At 49.0% G+C, this 14,518-nt stretch overlaps 1 protein-coding gene across 2 annotated transcripts in view; it reads right to left on the bottom strand.

The window, feature by feature from the left end:
* The window catches only part of nostrin (nitric oxide synthase trafficking), a 56,182-nt gene extending 54,377 nt beyond the window's left edge, over nt 1-1,805 (bottom strand). The window contains exon 1 of one of the 2 annotated variants that reach the window (XM_033023655.1): nt 1,552-1,805. In XM_033023655.1, coding sequence (XP_032879546.1) covers nt 1,552-1,578 — 27 coding nt within the window. In that variant the 5' untranslated portion in view covers nt 1,579-1,805. The remainder of the gene's footprint in view (nt 1-1,551) is intronic. The other variant, XM_033023656.1, reaches the window with a different exon arrangement.
* Nucleotides 1,806-14,518: the final 12,713 nt, after the last annotated feature.

Below are 14,518 nucleotides of genomic sequence, written 5' to 3'. Positions count from 1 at the left end.
TATTTCCTTCGCTCCATAGATGCTGCTGCACCCGCTGAGTTTCCCCAGCAATTTTGTGTCCCGTTGAAAGTAGGCATGCAGGTGCAGCAGGCAGTGAAGAAAGCGAATGGTATGTTAGCTTTCATAGCAAAAGGATTTGAGTATAGGAGCAGGGAGGTTCTACTGCAGTTGTACAGGGTCTTGGTGAGACCACACCTGGAGTATTGCGTACAGTTTTGGTCTCCAAATCTGAGGAAGGACATTATTGCCATAGAGGGAATGCAGAGAAGGTTCACCAGACTGATTCCTGGAATGTCAGGACTGTCTTATGAAGAAAGACTGGATAGACTTGGTTTATACTCTCTAGAATTTAGGAGATTGAGAGGGGATCTTATAGAAACATATAAAATTCTTAAGGGGTTGGACAGGCTAGATGCAGGAAGATTGCTCCCGATGTTGGGGAAGTCCAGGACAAGGGGTCACAGCTTAAGGATAAGGGGGAAATCCTTTAAAACCGAGATGAGAAGAACTTTTTTCACACAGAGAGTGGTGAATCTCTGGAACTCTCTGCCACAGAGGGTAGTCGAGGCCAGTTCATTGGCTATATTTAAGAGGGAGTTAGATGTGGCCCTTGTGGCTAAGGGGATCAGAGGGTATGGAGAGAAGGCAGGTACGGGATACTGAGTTGGATGATCAGCCATGATCATATTGAATGGCGGTGCAGGCTCGAAGGGCCGAATGGCCTACTCCTGCACCTAATTTCTATGTTTCTAACGGAATCACTGGATATGGGGGGAAAGCAGGAACGGGGTACTGATTTTGGATGATCAGCCATGATCATATTGAACGGCGGTGCTGCCTCGAAGGGCCGAATGGCCTACTCCTGCACCTATTTTCTATGTTTCTACACTAGTACCTAACCCTCCACCTATCTTTGTATCATTCGCAGACTTGGCCACACAGCCTTCAATCCCCTCATCCAAATCACTAATATCAAGGTGAAGAGTAGTGGCCCCAGCACCGACCCCCTGTGGAACTCCGCAAGTCACTGGTGGGCCGAATGGCCTGTTCCCCTGCTCCACCTGTCCCCAACTCTGTGCTCAAATGTAGACTGGCCGGTGGTCTTTTTCTCTGAAGAAGGGTCTCGACCCGAAACGTCAACCATTCCCTTCTCTCCAGAGATGCTGCTGCCGGTCCCGCTGAGTTACTCCAGCATTGTGAGTCTATCTACGGTTTAAACCAGCATCTGCAGTTCCTTCCTGCACCCTCCCAACGAGTTTCTTCATGGAGCAAGCAACATCCTGCGGGATACAACGCCTATCTATGACTGTGGAAACGCACTTAATGGGCGAATCCGTTTATACTTGCATGGAAAATGAAACAGTTTGGATATAGCATGCAATGCAGCAACCTATCTTTGGGGCAAAAAAAACTTTGACATTGTTAACATGTGCAACACAGAGTTTAAGAATTTCCCCAAACTTTTGCCCACCTTTACATTAAGAGGTTTCCAATTCCCCCACTGGTTTAGCAAGAAGCATGGACAAAAACAAGCGCATTGATAGGACTTACAGTGCATCCAGTGACGGGGTCTTTCATCTCGCCCCCCTCTCTCTCTCGCTTTCCCCCCGCGGACCCCCACACACACACACACGTTTAAGGGAAAAGGTGCAGGCAGCGAGTTTCCACTTGAACTTTGAGCAGTCGTCTCTGATATAGACACGGGCAGCAGGAGCGCGGCTGCCGGGTCCTAGTGCCCGCCCACCATCACTAACCCAGTCCAACCCTCTCTAGCCCTGGGCACAGAGAGGCCACGACTAGACTGACACCTCTGCAACGAGGAGGGGACTCTGTCTGTCAACATATAACCCGCCCCCCTGCTCCCTCACCTCCCAACTTTAGTTCAATTCCCATGAGAGAGAGATAAAACAACAAGAGTTGTGGTTTTTCCATTCTAGTTATTACTCATCCCACCCACACTACGGAAATGTATAAATGTATTCAATATACACCTAGATATCGGGGTACAAACTAAACGCATTGTGTGGCGTGGGTCTGATGGGCCAGATGGTTCACAGGAGGTGGTCTTGGTGGATTCTAATGTGAAATAAACCATAAAAATATCACCTGGCGTTGTGGCTTTTACTGATTGAAATTACTCATCCGATTGGGATTGTATGTGGGTGGGTGTAACCCACAATTACGTCATGGACAAGGATTGGTATGAATGCAAGTCGACACTGCGCCGATCTGCCGCACATACAAGTTCAGAGCTGTCATTTAGTTAACAGGCTGACTGTACAACTAGATCAAGATTGCCCCTCAGAATCAAACTGAATATGTCAAAGTTCCTTGTATGTTGCAAAACAAAGTATCAAAGGTATTTTATTGGTCACATTCACATAGGTGCAATGAAGTGAAATGCTTTTTGCCATTTTGCAGCACACAAAGAAAGAATACAGACATAACACCAATGAGAGTCTTAAACACAAAGAACATCCCCCCACAGTGGCTCCCACCATGAGGGAAGGCACAAAGTCCAGTCCCCAACGTCGGGCATATTGAGGCCTCCACAGTTGCCTCTACGGAGGCCCGATGTTCCTGGCCGTTCTCGCCGGGTGGTGGTGCTCCGGCGTCGGGAGAATCCTCACAGCGGCTAGGGACACCTGGAACGGCCGCCTCCGTACTGGAGGCCGCGGCTTCCGAAGCCGACAAGGCCGCGCCGGTTGGAGCTGCACAACTGGCGATCTCGTCGCGAGATCCCAGGCTCCCGATGTTAAGTTCAGCGCCGCCGCCCGCAGCTGGTCGCTCCACAGTCCCGCAGCTCCGCGATGTTTTACCCGGCGGTCTCAGCTCACCGGAGCTCCAGCGCGGCGACCCAGGCAAGGCATCGCCCGCTCCACGATAGCGCTCCAGCGCTGTGCCGCCGCCGAAGCCGAGGTTCTGGGCGGTCCCCGACAGGAAACGCCGCTCCAGACCCGCTGGTAGGCCGCGAGGACGGGTCGAAGCTACAGCCCGGAGAAAAGCTGCCTCTCCGACCAGGTAGGGACCCTGAAAGGTAGTTTCCCCCTCCCCAACATACTTGGCTAATAAAGTAAGTATGAGTATGCGTATGCATATAGAAACATAGAAAATAGGTGCAGGAGTAGGCCATTCGGCCCTTCGAGCCAGCACCGCCATTCAAATATGATCATGGCTGATCATCCAAAATCTGTACCCCGTTCCTGCTTTTTCCCCATATCCCTTAATTCCTTTAGCCCTAAGAGCTAAATCTAACTCTATCTTGAAAACATCCAGTGAACCGGCCTCCACTGCCTTCTGTGGCAGGGAATTCCACAGATTCACAACTCTCTGACTGAAAAAGTTTTTTTTTCCTCATCTCAGTCCTAAATGGCCTATCCCTTATTCTTAACTGCGACCCCTAGTTCTAGACTCCCCCAACATCGGGAACATTTTTCTTGCATCTAGCCTGTCCAATCCCTTAAGAATTGTATATATTTCCAGTACACAGCAGTTACTGCAGAGACGTAGAGATAGAGTACGGAAACAGGCCCTTCGGCCCATCGAATCCTTGCCGACCCATTTATACTATTCCTACACTAATCTAAAGTGTCAGAGGAAGGGTCCCGATCCGTAATGCCGCCTTTCCATGTTGTCCAGGGATGCTGCCTGTTCCTTGTTTCTACTATCCTGAACCAACTTCAAATTGGGTTGGGCCCCCCTTTTTGTAAGACCTTCTCCTCTCTCCGGCATTACCTCTGCAGAAGCTGCCTGACCCGCTGAGTTCCTCTGGTACTTTGTGGGTTTTGTTCCAGACTCCATCGCCTGCCATTCCACGAGTCTCAGTCATGCGGGGATCCTGACCACAACTTTGTGACCGGCATGATTTCATGTGGAAATTATGGCTAGTCCAAATGCCTCAAGATGAAGCAGATGGTAGATGCAGTAACACTCTGGAATGTGCAGGGCCGTATGTCCAACTTGTAGGCAATGTTGACTGTAATTGTTGTCCCAAACTGAGGTGACACGGTGACACGCAGCCCTTTATCAAGTGCGGCAGTGCAGCGTAGGTTCACGAGATTGATCCCTGGGATGGTGGGACTGTCATATGAGGAAAGATTGAAAAGACTAGGCTTGTATTCACTGGAGTTTAGAAGGATGAGAGGGAGATCTTATAGAAACATATCAAATTATAAAAGGACTGGACAAGCTAGATGCAGGAAAAATGTTCCCAATGTTGGGCGAGTCCAGAACCAGGGGCCACATACTTAGAATAAAGGGGAGGCCATTTAAGGCTGAGGTGAGAAAAAAACTTTTTCACCCAGAGAGTTGTGAATTTGTGGAATTCCCTGCCACAGAGGGCAGTGGAGGCCAAGTCACTGGATGGATTTAAGAGAGAGTTAGATAGAGCACTAGGGGCTAGTGGAATCAAGGGATATGGGGAGAAGGCAGGCACGGGTTACTGATTGGGGATGATCAGCCATGACCACAATGAATGGGGGTGCTGACTTGAAGGGCCGAATGGCCTCCTCCTGCACCTATTTTCTATGTTTCTATGTTTCTAATTATGGCCCCCAGGACAGCAGTATAAAGACCACCCATCCTGTCCCCACCAGTGCTATTGAAGGGATCACCAACTCCTTTTTAAATAAGTTCTCCCTTAATTCATGCTGTTTGTTGCTGTAATGGAATATAGAACCAGGCGGCACGGTGGCGCAGCAGTAGAGTTGCTGCCTTACAGTGCCAGAGAAGCGGGTTCAATCCTGACTACAGATGCTGTCTGTACAGTTTCCTCCCACACTCCAAAGACGTGCAGGTTTGTAGGTTTATTGTCTTCTGTAATGTGTAAATTGTCCCTAGTGTGTAGGATAGTGCTAGTGTACGGGGTGATCGCTGGTCAGCACGGACTCGGTGGGCCGAAGGGCCATGCTGTGCCTGAAGTAAACAACACAGCACAGGAACACGCCATTCGGCCCACAATGTCTCTGCTAAACTCGATGCCAAGATAAACTAATCTCATCTGCCTGTACATAAATCCACACCCACCCAGTCCCTACATTTCCATGTGCTTATCTAAACGTCTCTTAAACACCACTGTTGAATCTGCCTCCACCACCACCCCTGGCAGCGCCCTCTGTGTAATAAACCTGCCCTTCACATCTCTTTTAAACTTTACCCCTCACCTTTAAGCTATGCACTCTAGTCTTTGATATTTCTACCCTGGTGGAAGAAGGTTCTGAATGTCTACCACATCTATGCCTCATAATTTTGCATCCTTCTATCAGGTCTCCCTTCAGCCTTCAACATTCCAGAGAAAACAATCCAAGTCTGACCAACCTCTCCTAGTAGCTGACACCCCCTAACCCATGCAGCATTCTGGCAGAGGCTGAAGAAGGGTATCACCTATCCTTGGTCCTCAGAAATTAGGGTTGCCAACTGTCCCGTATTAGCCGGGACATCCCATATATTGGGCTAAATTAGTTTATCCCATACGGGACGGCCCTTGTCCCGTATTTGACTGCTAATACTCGGGTCGAGGGGACTGTCGGGTCGGAATGCCGCGTCCGGCCCCGCCTCACCCGTCCCGACGTAGTGCAGCCCATGGAGTGCAGCAGCAGCAGCGCCTCGCTCGTGTCCCCGTCGGTCGGCAGCCCGGCCAGCTGTCCGACCTTCGGACCTTCGCTTACCGCCGACACAACCACCCCTCTTTCCCATGGCCGATCATCGGTTCATGAGTTGGATGGGGTGCTGGGCTTTGCACGCGATATCGCGCCCGGGCCAAAACTCCTCAGCTGGCCCGCCGGCTGGGCTTTGTGTGCAGTCCAGCACCCGGGCCAACTCATCATTCACCCAGCCACGGCCGAGTCGGTCAACGAACTGTCGTTGGGAATTTGTCCCTTATTTTGACCTTTTGTCCCTTATTTGGGAGTGAGAAAGTTGGCAACCCAACCAGAAATGCTGCCTGAACCTGCTGAGTAACTCCAGCATCGTGAGTCCTAGTAACATTCTGGTAAAACTCACCTCTGCCCACAAGTTTGCGAAATTGTTGAAGCTGATAAAAGCTGAATGTGGGTGTGTGGTGAGGAATTTGTATTAAAATGAAGGGTGTGTCCAGACCAGTCGTTCCCAGCCACAGAGTGAGAGTGAGTGTTAGCTCTGCAACACAAGGCGTTGCAGGACACTGAGCAGCATTTAGCTTTACTTTTTAATTTGGAGATTACAGCGTGGAAACAGGCCTTTCGGCCCACCGACCAGCGATCGCCCTGTGCACTAGCACTATCCTGCACGCTAGGGGCAAGTTACAGAAGCCATCGGTAGTGGGGAAAATGCTAGAGTCAGTTATTAAAGATGGGATAGCAGCACATTTGGAAAGTTCATTGGCTATATTTAAGAGGGAGTTGGATGTGGCCCTTGTGGCTAAAGGGATCAGGGGGTATGGAGAGAAGGCAGGTACAGGATACTGAGTTAGATGATCAGCCATGATCATATTGAATGGCGGTGCAGGCTCGAAGGGCCGAATGGCCTACACCTGCACCTATTTTCTATGTTTCTATGTTTCTAATACACCTGGAATTTTTTTGGGATGTGGGAGGAAACCGGAGCACCCGGACGAAACCCACACGAGAGGTCACGAGCACAACGTGCGAACTCCACACAGACAGCACCCGTTGTCAGGATCGAACCCGTGTCTCTGGCGCTGCGAGTCAGCAACTCTACCGCTGCACCACTAAATCCCTGGAGTCAGAACATGCAACTGTAAACCAGCATATGCAATTCCTTGGAAAAAATGAATATTTTCTATTCCTTCTCTCGAGAGATGCTGCCTGACCTGCTGAGTTGCTCCAGCATGTTGTGTCTATCTTTTGTGTTAACCAGCACCTTCAGTTCTTTGTTTCTTCAGAAACAGGGACTTCAGCTCAACTTTCCCATGCAGAACAAGATGCCCCAACTACACCAGTCCCACCCGCCTGTGTTCCTCTACCTCCGAGCTGCTGCCCCAGTCGGGCTGACTGGCTGCTGGGGGAGGTAGGGTGGGGGGGAGAGAGGGCCAGGATTGCTCGGGGCCACATCTGCAGTGGGAGTTGTGTGTGTGTGTGACCGCTCCACTGGAAGCTGAGAGGAGAGCAGGATGTGTAAGTTGTCTGTGCTTTAGGCCGGACGTGTCAGAGATACTTCCTGCTGCTCCCACAAGAGTGCTCTCCCCCCGTCAGCGTGACCAACAGTGAACCCGAGCGCAGTCTCTTCCTTTCTGCATGGATCTCGGCTCCTAGCAACATCGCGGCATGCTGGCTGAGTCTGACACACACCGGAGATTACTAAAGCGCCACATCTCATTTGCTCATCGCAGTGAAGCCAACAGCGGGTAGAGCTGCTGCCTCACAGAGCCGCAGACCCCGGTTCGATCCTGACCTCGGGTGCTGACCGTGTGGAGTTTGCACGTTCTCCCCATGAAACCGCGTGCGTTTGTTTCCTCCTGGTTCCTCCGTTTCCTGACGTGCGGATTTGTAGGTGAATTTGGCCCATGTAAATTGTCCCTGGCGTGTACAGAGTGGGTGAGAACTAGTGTGAATGGCTGATGATCGATGGTCGGCATGGACCTGGTGGGCCGAAGGGCCTGTATCCATGCTGTATCTTTAGTCTTCGTTTCAGAGAGACAGCGGCTCTACCAGCTGCACCACTGACTTTGATAGAAGTTGATACTATGATAGGAACAGGCCCTTCGGTCCACAATGTCTGTGCTATATCTTATCTACCGCCTTTCCTGAATGTCCACTAAAGAACTCCACAGCGCAGTCTCTTCAGGAACAGGAACAAATTCTGTTACGTGAACTACCATCTCCACCTCCTCTGTGTCCTGTAACCTAAAGCCAAAGATCAAGAGTGTTTCATTGTCACTTGCCCAGTTAATCAAGATGTTGCAACGATCTTCACTATCTCCGATATCACCCATTTTAGTGCCATCTGCAAAATGAGTAAGGGTTTGGTATTGATAATGAATTTTTCAATGTTGGAAGACCTCATCGCGTCATAAAGCCACAGTGATACAGCAAGGAAACGGGCCCTGCGGTTCAATTTGCCCACGCCGACCAACATGCCCCTTCTACACTAGTCCCACCTGCCTGTGTTTGGCCCGTATCCTTCAAAGCCTATCCTATCCATGTACCTGTCCAAGTCAAGATAGACACAAAATGCTGGAGTAACTCAGTGGGTCAGGCAGCATCTCTAGAGAAAAAGAATAGGTGACGCTTCGGGTCGAGGCCCTTCCTGAGTCTGAAGAAGGGTCTCGACCTGAAACGCCAGCCATTCCTTCTCTCCAGAGATGCTGCCTTGTCCAGCTGATCTACTCCGGCATGTTGTGTCTATCTTCAGTTTAAACCAGCATCTGCAGTTCCTTCCTACACGCTACCTGTCCAAGAGTCTCGTTAATGTAACGATGGTACCTGCAAGGTTATTTTGACATAATGAATTTGTGGGTCATTCGTGGTGTTCCACCCTTCTTGCTTTACGACTGGTCACACGGAGGCTGAACATTTCCACAGAATTCAATGGAAACGTGTAGTTAACAGCCCAGGGCTCGTTGCCTGAATTCCCCCGAGTTTAAATGACTATGATTGGAATGACTTGCATTTCCTGTTATGAGTTTGGATCCCATTCTCCACGGCATTCGCCAAGCACTTTGTTTTGATTCAGAAAATATTTAGATTTCCTTTGATCAAATTCGAATCCTTGTGCACAAACTCAATAGTGAAAATAAACAATTTAGTTCAGTTTAGAGATACAGCGCGGAAACAGGCCCTTCGGCCCGTGCCGACCAGCGATCCCCGCACATTAACACTATCCTACACACGCTAGGGACAATTTATATGTATACCAAGGCAATGAACCTACAACCCTGTAGGTCTTTGGACTGTGGGAGGAAACCGAAGATCTTGGAGAAAGCCCACATGGTCACGGAGAGAACGTGCAAACTCCGTACCGACATCGCCAGTAGTCGGGATCGAACCCGGGCTTCCTTCTCTCGAGAGGGAGTGGCTCTACTGGATGCTCTACTAATGTGGAGAGGGAGTGGCTCTACATGGATAGCAGTGGCTCTACTGCTGTGCCACCGTGCCGCACAACTGAGACGACATTACTTATGGGACGACAGATGGCACAGTGGGCTAAGTGTTCGGCTGGCAACCGGAAGGTAGCCGGTTCGAATCCCGCTTGGAGTGCATACTGTCGTTGTGTCCTTGGGCAAGACACTTCACCCACCTTTGCCTGTGTGTGCCTGTGTGTGAATGTGTGTGAGTGATTGGTGGTGGTCGGAGGGGCCGTAGGCGCAGATTAGCAGCCACGCTTCCGTCAGTCTGCCCCAGGGCAGCTGTGGCTACAGAAGTAGCTCACCACCACCGAGTGTGACTGAGGAGTGAATGAATAATGCGATGTAAAGCGCCTTGAGTATTAGAAAGGCGCTATATAAATCCCATCCATTATTATTATTATTATTATTATGGAGAAATAAGTACCACAAGGTTGTGAAATGTTCCGCAGGGTTATATGGGAGTATTCCTCAACCCAAACTTGGATTTGTTTTCTCGGGTACGTCAGAGGTTGAGGGGAGACCCTGATAGAAATTATGAGTGGCTGCGAAAGGGTGGACAGTCAGAACCTTTCTCCCAGGGTGGACATGTCAAATGCTCGGGGGCATAGCTTTATGGTGAGAGGGGGAAAGTTCACTTTAACTTGGCATCACGTTCAGCACAGGCATTGTGGGCCGAAGGGCCTGTTCTTGTGCTGTACTGTTCTATGTTCTATGTTTACACATAATGACAATGACATGTACTGACCTAATTTGAGGAAGGACATTCTTGCTATTGAGGGAGTGCGGCGTAGGTTTACAAGGTTAATTCCTGGGATGGCGGGACTGTCATATGCTGAGAGAATGGAGCAGCTGGGCTTGTACACTCTTGAGTTTAGAAGGATGAGAGGGTATCTCTTTGAAACATATAAGATTGTTAAGGGCTTGGACACGCTAGAGGCAGGAAACATGTTCCCGATGTTGGGGGAGTCCAGGAACCAGGTGCCACAGTTTAAGAATAAGGGGTAAGCCATTTAGAACGGAGATGAGGAAACACATTTCTCACAGAGTGTGGTGAGTCTGTGGAATTCTCTGCCTCAGAGGGCGGTAGAGGCAGGTTCTCTGGATGCTTTCAAGAGAGAGCCAGATAGGGCTCTTAAAAATAGCAGAGTCAGGGGATATGGGGAGAAGGCAGGAACGGGGTACTGATTGTGGATGATCAGCCATGATCACAGTGAATGGCCGTGCTGCCTCGAAGGGCCGAATGGCCTTCTCCTGCACCTATTGTCCTATTGTCTAGTGAATAGTCTGCACATTTTTCCAATCATACTCAGAGAGGCATGAAGCACAAAGGGACATTCAGCCGATCTATTCCCCTCATGATTTGTTACACCTATACAAGATCACCCCTCATCCTCCTGCCTTCCAAGGAATACATTCCCAGCCTACCCAACCTCTCCCTGCAGCTCGGCCCCTCACGTGCCAAAGTGAAAGGAAAACGAGGGGGAATAGGTGTGGGGAATGCCACCTGGAGTAGAGGAATCAAGAACCAGAGGACTTTGGTTTAAGGTGAGAGGGGAAAGCATTAACAGGGTCCTGAGGGGCAACTTTTCACACAGAGGGTGGTGGGTGTATGGAACGAGCTGTCAGAGCAGGTAGTTGAGGCTGTGATTAGAACAGCGTTTGAAAGACTTTTGGACAGGTACATGGATAGGACAGGCTTGGAGGGATATGGGCCAAACGTGGGCCGGTGGGACAAGTGTGGATGGGGCCTGTTGGTCGGCATGGGCAAGTTGGGCCTGTATCCGTGCCGTGTGACTCCGTGACCTCTGCCGACACAGAGTGCCGAGAGCAAGGGATTGCCAACACCTGCCACAGCGCAGGCACAGAGCATTATTTTGAAGAAAGTGGAGTCTGCCTTTCAACTTGTACCCAGCGCTGTATTGAAAGGCTGCCAGCAGAGCAGAAACAGGATGCAGGGTGGGGAGGGGGCAGATATGTGATCCATATCCTTTGGTTTGGAACAGGTCGGATAGTTTACAAGATGCAGATACTGGGGGGCGTGCGGGTGGTCAGAAGGTCAGAAGTGATAGGAGCACAATTAGGCCATTCGGCCCCTCAAATCTACTCCACCATTCAATCATAGCCGATCTATCTCTCCCCCTCAACCCCATTCTCCTGCCTTCTCCCCATAACCCCGTACTGATCAAGAATCTATCTATCTCTGCCCTAATCATATCCACTGACTTGGCCTCCACAGCCTTCTGTGGCGAAGAATTCCACGGATTCACCACCCTCTGACTAAAGAAATTCCCCCTCAGGGGAATATGCCACGCTATATGCCAGTCAGGAAAGAAGAAGACTATTCTCTAAAATCACTTCTGTCTTGTCTTGAGGACAAAGTCCTGGATGGCCTTAAACTTTCTGGGACTTAATGAAGAGAAGACAGAGGTGATTTTGTTTGGCCCCAATGGCTGCCGTGAACCTCCCTTTGTTGACTTGGGTCCACTGGCATTGTCTGTAAAGCCAACTGTCTTGAACCTGGGTTTTAGGATGGACGGTGATTTTAAACTAGACAAACAAATAGGCGCGGTGGTTAAGTCCAGCTTCTTTCACCTAAGGAAGCTGGCAAAGGTGAAGCCCATTCTCGAGCGGGAGCATTTTGAAACAGTAATCCATGCCTTTATTACATCTAGGCTGGATTACTGTAACGCACTCTACTCTGGAGTCGCACGAGCTTCATTGGCTCGTCTCCAGCTTGTTCAAAATGCTGCCGCTCGCCTTTTGACTGGAACTCGAAAGAGGGAGCACATTACGCCAATTTTGGCCTCCCTACACTGGCTCCCAGTGCACTTTCGAGTTCATTTCAAAATTCTTTTATTTGTTTTTAAATCGTTGAATGGGCTCGCCCCGCCTTACCTCTCTGAGCTGCTCCACCTATATGCTCCTGTCCGGTGCCTCAGGTCAGCTGATCAGCTGCTCCTTGAGGTACCAAGGTCTAAGCGGAAGCTCAGAGGGGATAGAGCCTTTTCTGTTGCTGCTCCGGCACTCTGGAACACCTTGCCGCTGCACATCAGACAGGCCCCCTCACTGTCCATCTTCAAATCCTCCCTAAAAACATATTTTTATTCTTTGGCTTTCGACACTGGCTGAGGCATTGCTCCTGTTTTCAGTGCTTTTAATGTCTTTTAATTTTTAGTGTGTTTTTTTATAGTCCTTCGTTTTACGGTTTTTAATGGTTTTTAATTGTTTGTAATAGCTTTTTGTTCATGATTTCTCATGTACAGCACTTTGTGGCAACTGTAGTTGTTTAAAGTGCTTTATAAATAAAGTTATTATTATTATTATTATTATTATCCTTCCTAAAAGAGCGTAATGGTAAAAAACAAATTTTCAACACTAAAACCAGCCAGATAAGCCGCATAGCCACAGAGGGCAGTGGAGGCCAAGTCACTGGATGGATTTAAGAGAGAGTTAGATAGAGCTCTAGGGGCTAGTGGAATCAAGGGATATGGGGAGAAGGCAGGCACGGGTTATTGATAGGGGACGATCAGCCATGACCACAATGAATGACGGTGCTGGCTCGAAGGGCCGAATGGCCTCCTCCTGCACCTATTTTCTAGGTTTCTATGCTTCCAATATTCTTTAAAATATTACAAAACATCCTAAGATTTGGTTATAATCCTGTGGGATAGCTTAGTGTTGACTTAATACTTACGACAAGGATTGAAAGCATGCAACAAAACAGTGGATGTTATCTTTTATCTCTAAAATAAGATGTGGTGTTGGAGTGCATTCTGCAGATTCCACTGATGGGATCGAAAGGGCCAAAATAACAGCGGGGTGGAGGGGAACAGATAAACAAACAATTCTGACCCAGGCTACCCAGATCAGCTGGAAAAGCTCTGTGCTGGTGAGAAAGCCCGTAAAAGCTTCAGTAAAACACTGACCCCATTATATATATATTTAAAATCATTAGGTACCTCCTTTTTTTCTGAGGTAGACACAAAATGCTAGAGTAACTCAGCGGGTCAGGCAGCATATGTGGATGGAAGGAATGGGTGATGTTTCGGGTCGAGACCCTTCTTCAGAGAGAAGGAATGGGTGACGTTTCGGGTCGAGACCCTTCTTCAGAGAGAAGGAATGGGTGACGTTTCGGGTCGAGACCCTTCTGCTTTTAATCGGAGGCTCTTCTGAGTATTGAAGGGTCGAAGATGGCTCCTGTAAAGTGGCAACTGTTGTGCACTGACTGTGTGCTCCACTGACACACACTTGTGCTACGTAGGGGTATGAGGGTTATTGAAGGCAGGTGGAATGTCGAGTTGCGATCACAATCAGATCAATCACACACCTCTTAAATTGTACTCTGTAATGATGAACGTATGTGGTATTAATGTCAGGGAATGTATCCTGGCCAATGGCACTAAATGTGCTACCTTACAGACTCACCACCTTGAAGAGATTAAAGTGATTAGCAATCATTTTGTGTCCTTTAGGTTTGGAAAGGTGATATTTCTGTTTTCAATTGTATTCACATATTTGCATTGGAAGCGAACAGTGTTGCTTTTTCAGTTGGAGGAATTTAGTTAACAAATAACTTCAGAACTTCATAAGCTATAGGAGCAGAATTAGGTCAATTCGGTATCATCGAGTCTACCTCGCCTTTCAATCGTGGCCAATCTATCTCTCCCTCTCAACCCCACTCCCCTGCCTTCTCCCCATTACCCCTGACACCCGTACCAACCTCTGCTTTCAAAATACCCATTGTCATGGCTTGAAAAGTAAACAAAGCTCCTTAAATCGAGATAGAAAATCAGCAGGAACAGGGAACTACAGATGCTGGTTAACAAAAAACGAAGCAAAAAGCTGGAGTAATCAGCGGGTCAGGCAGCATCCTGGGAGAACACGGATAGGTGACATTTCAGATCTGGACAATTCTTCAGTGTGATTGACTGTCTGAAAAAGGGTCTCGACCTGAAACGTCACCTATCCCTGTTCTCCAGAGATGCTTCCTGACCCGCTGAGTTACTCCAGCACTCTGTGAAACGTCACCTATCCATATTCTCCACAGATGCTGCCTGACCCGCTGAGTCACTCCAGACTAATCTTTCAGATATTCTTCAGAAGAACTTCTTCAGAGAAATATCTGCAATTAGTTATGGGCTTTTCTTTTGACTTCCCACACAACTGAAGTATGGATGCTTGGTGTTTCAACATGCTTCCCCATTAGTACCGGAGAAAAGTACCAATTGTGACGTGCTGATGTTACTCAGGAGCCTGTGTAGTGCCACAGGCCAGGATACATTTCTAGACATTGATACTGCAGTGTACATGGAGCAACACTGTGGCGCAGCGGTAGAGTCGCTGCCACACAGCGCCAGTGACCCAGGTTCGATCCTGACCACGGGTGCTGTATGTACGGAGTTTGTACATTCTTCTTGTGACCACGTGGGTTTTCTCCGGGTGCTCCGGTTTCCC

This window comes from Amblyraja radiata, chromosome 7, assembly GCF_010909765.2.
Source record: "Amblyraja radiata isolate CabotCenter1 chromosome 7, sAmbRad1.1.pri, whole genome shotgun sequence".
Lineage (NCBI taxonomy): Eukaryota > Metazoa > Chordata > Chondrichthyes > Rajiformes > Rajidae > Amblyraja > Amblyraja radiata.
The sequence above is the reverse complement of the archived record's forward strand: the minus strand, read 5'-3'. Positions and strand labels throughout refer to the sequence as shown.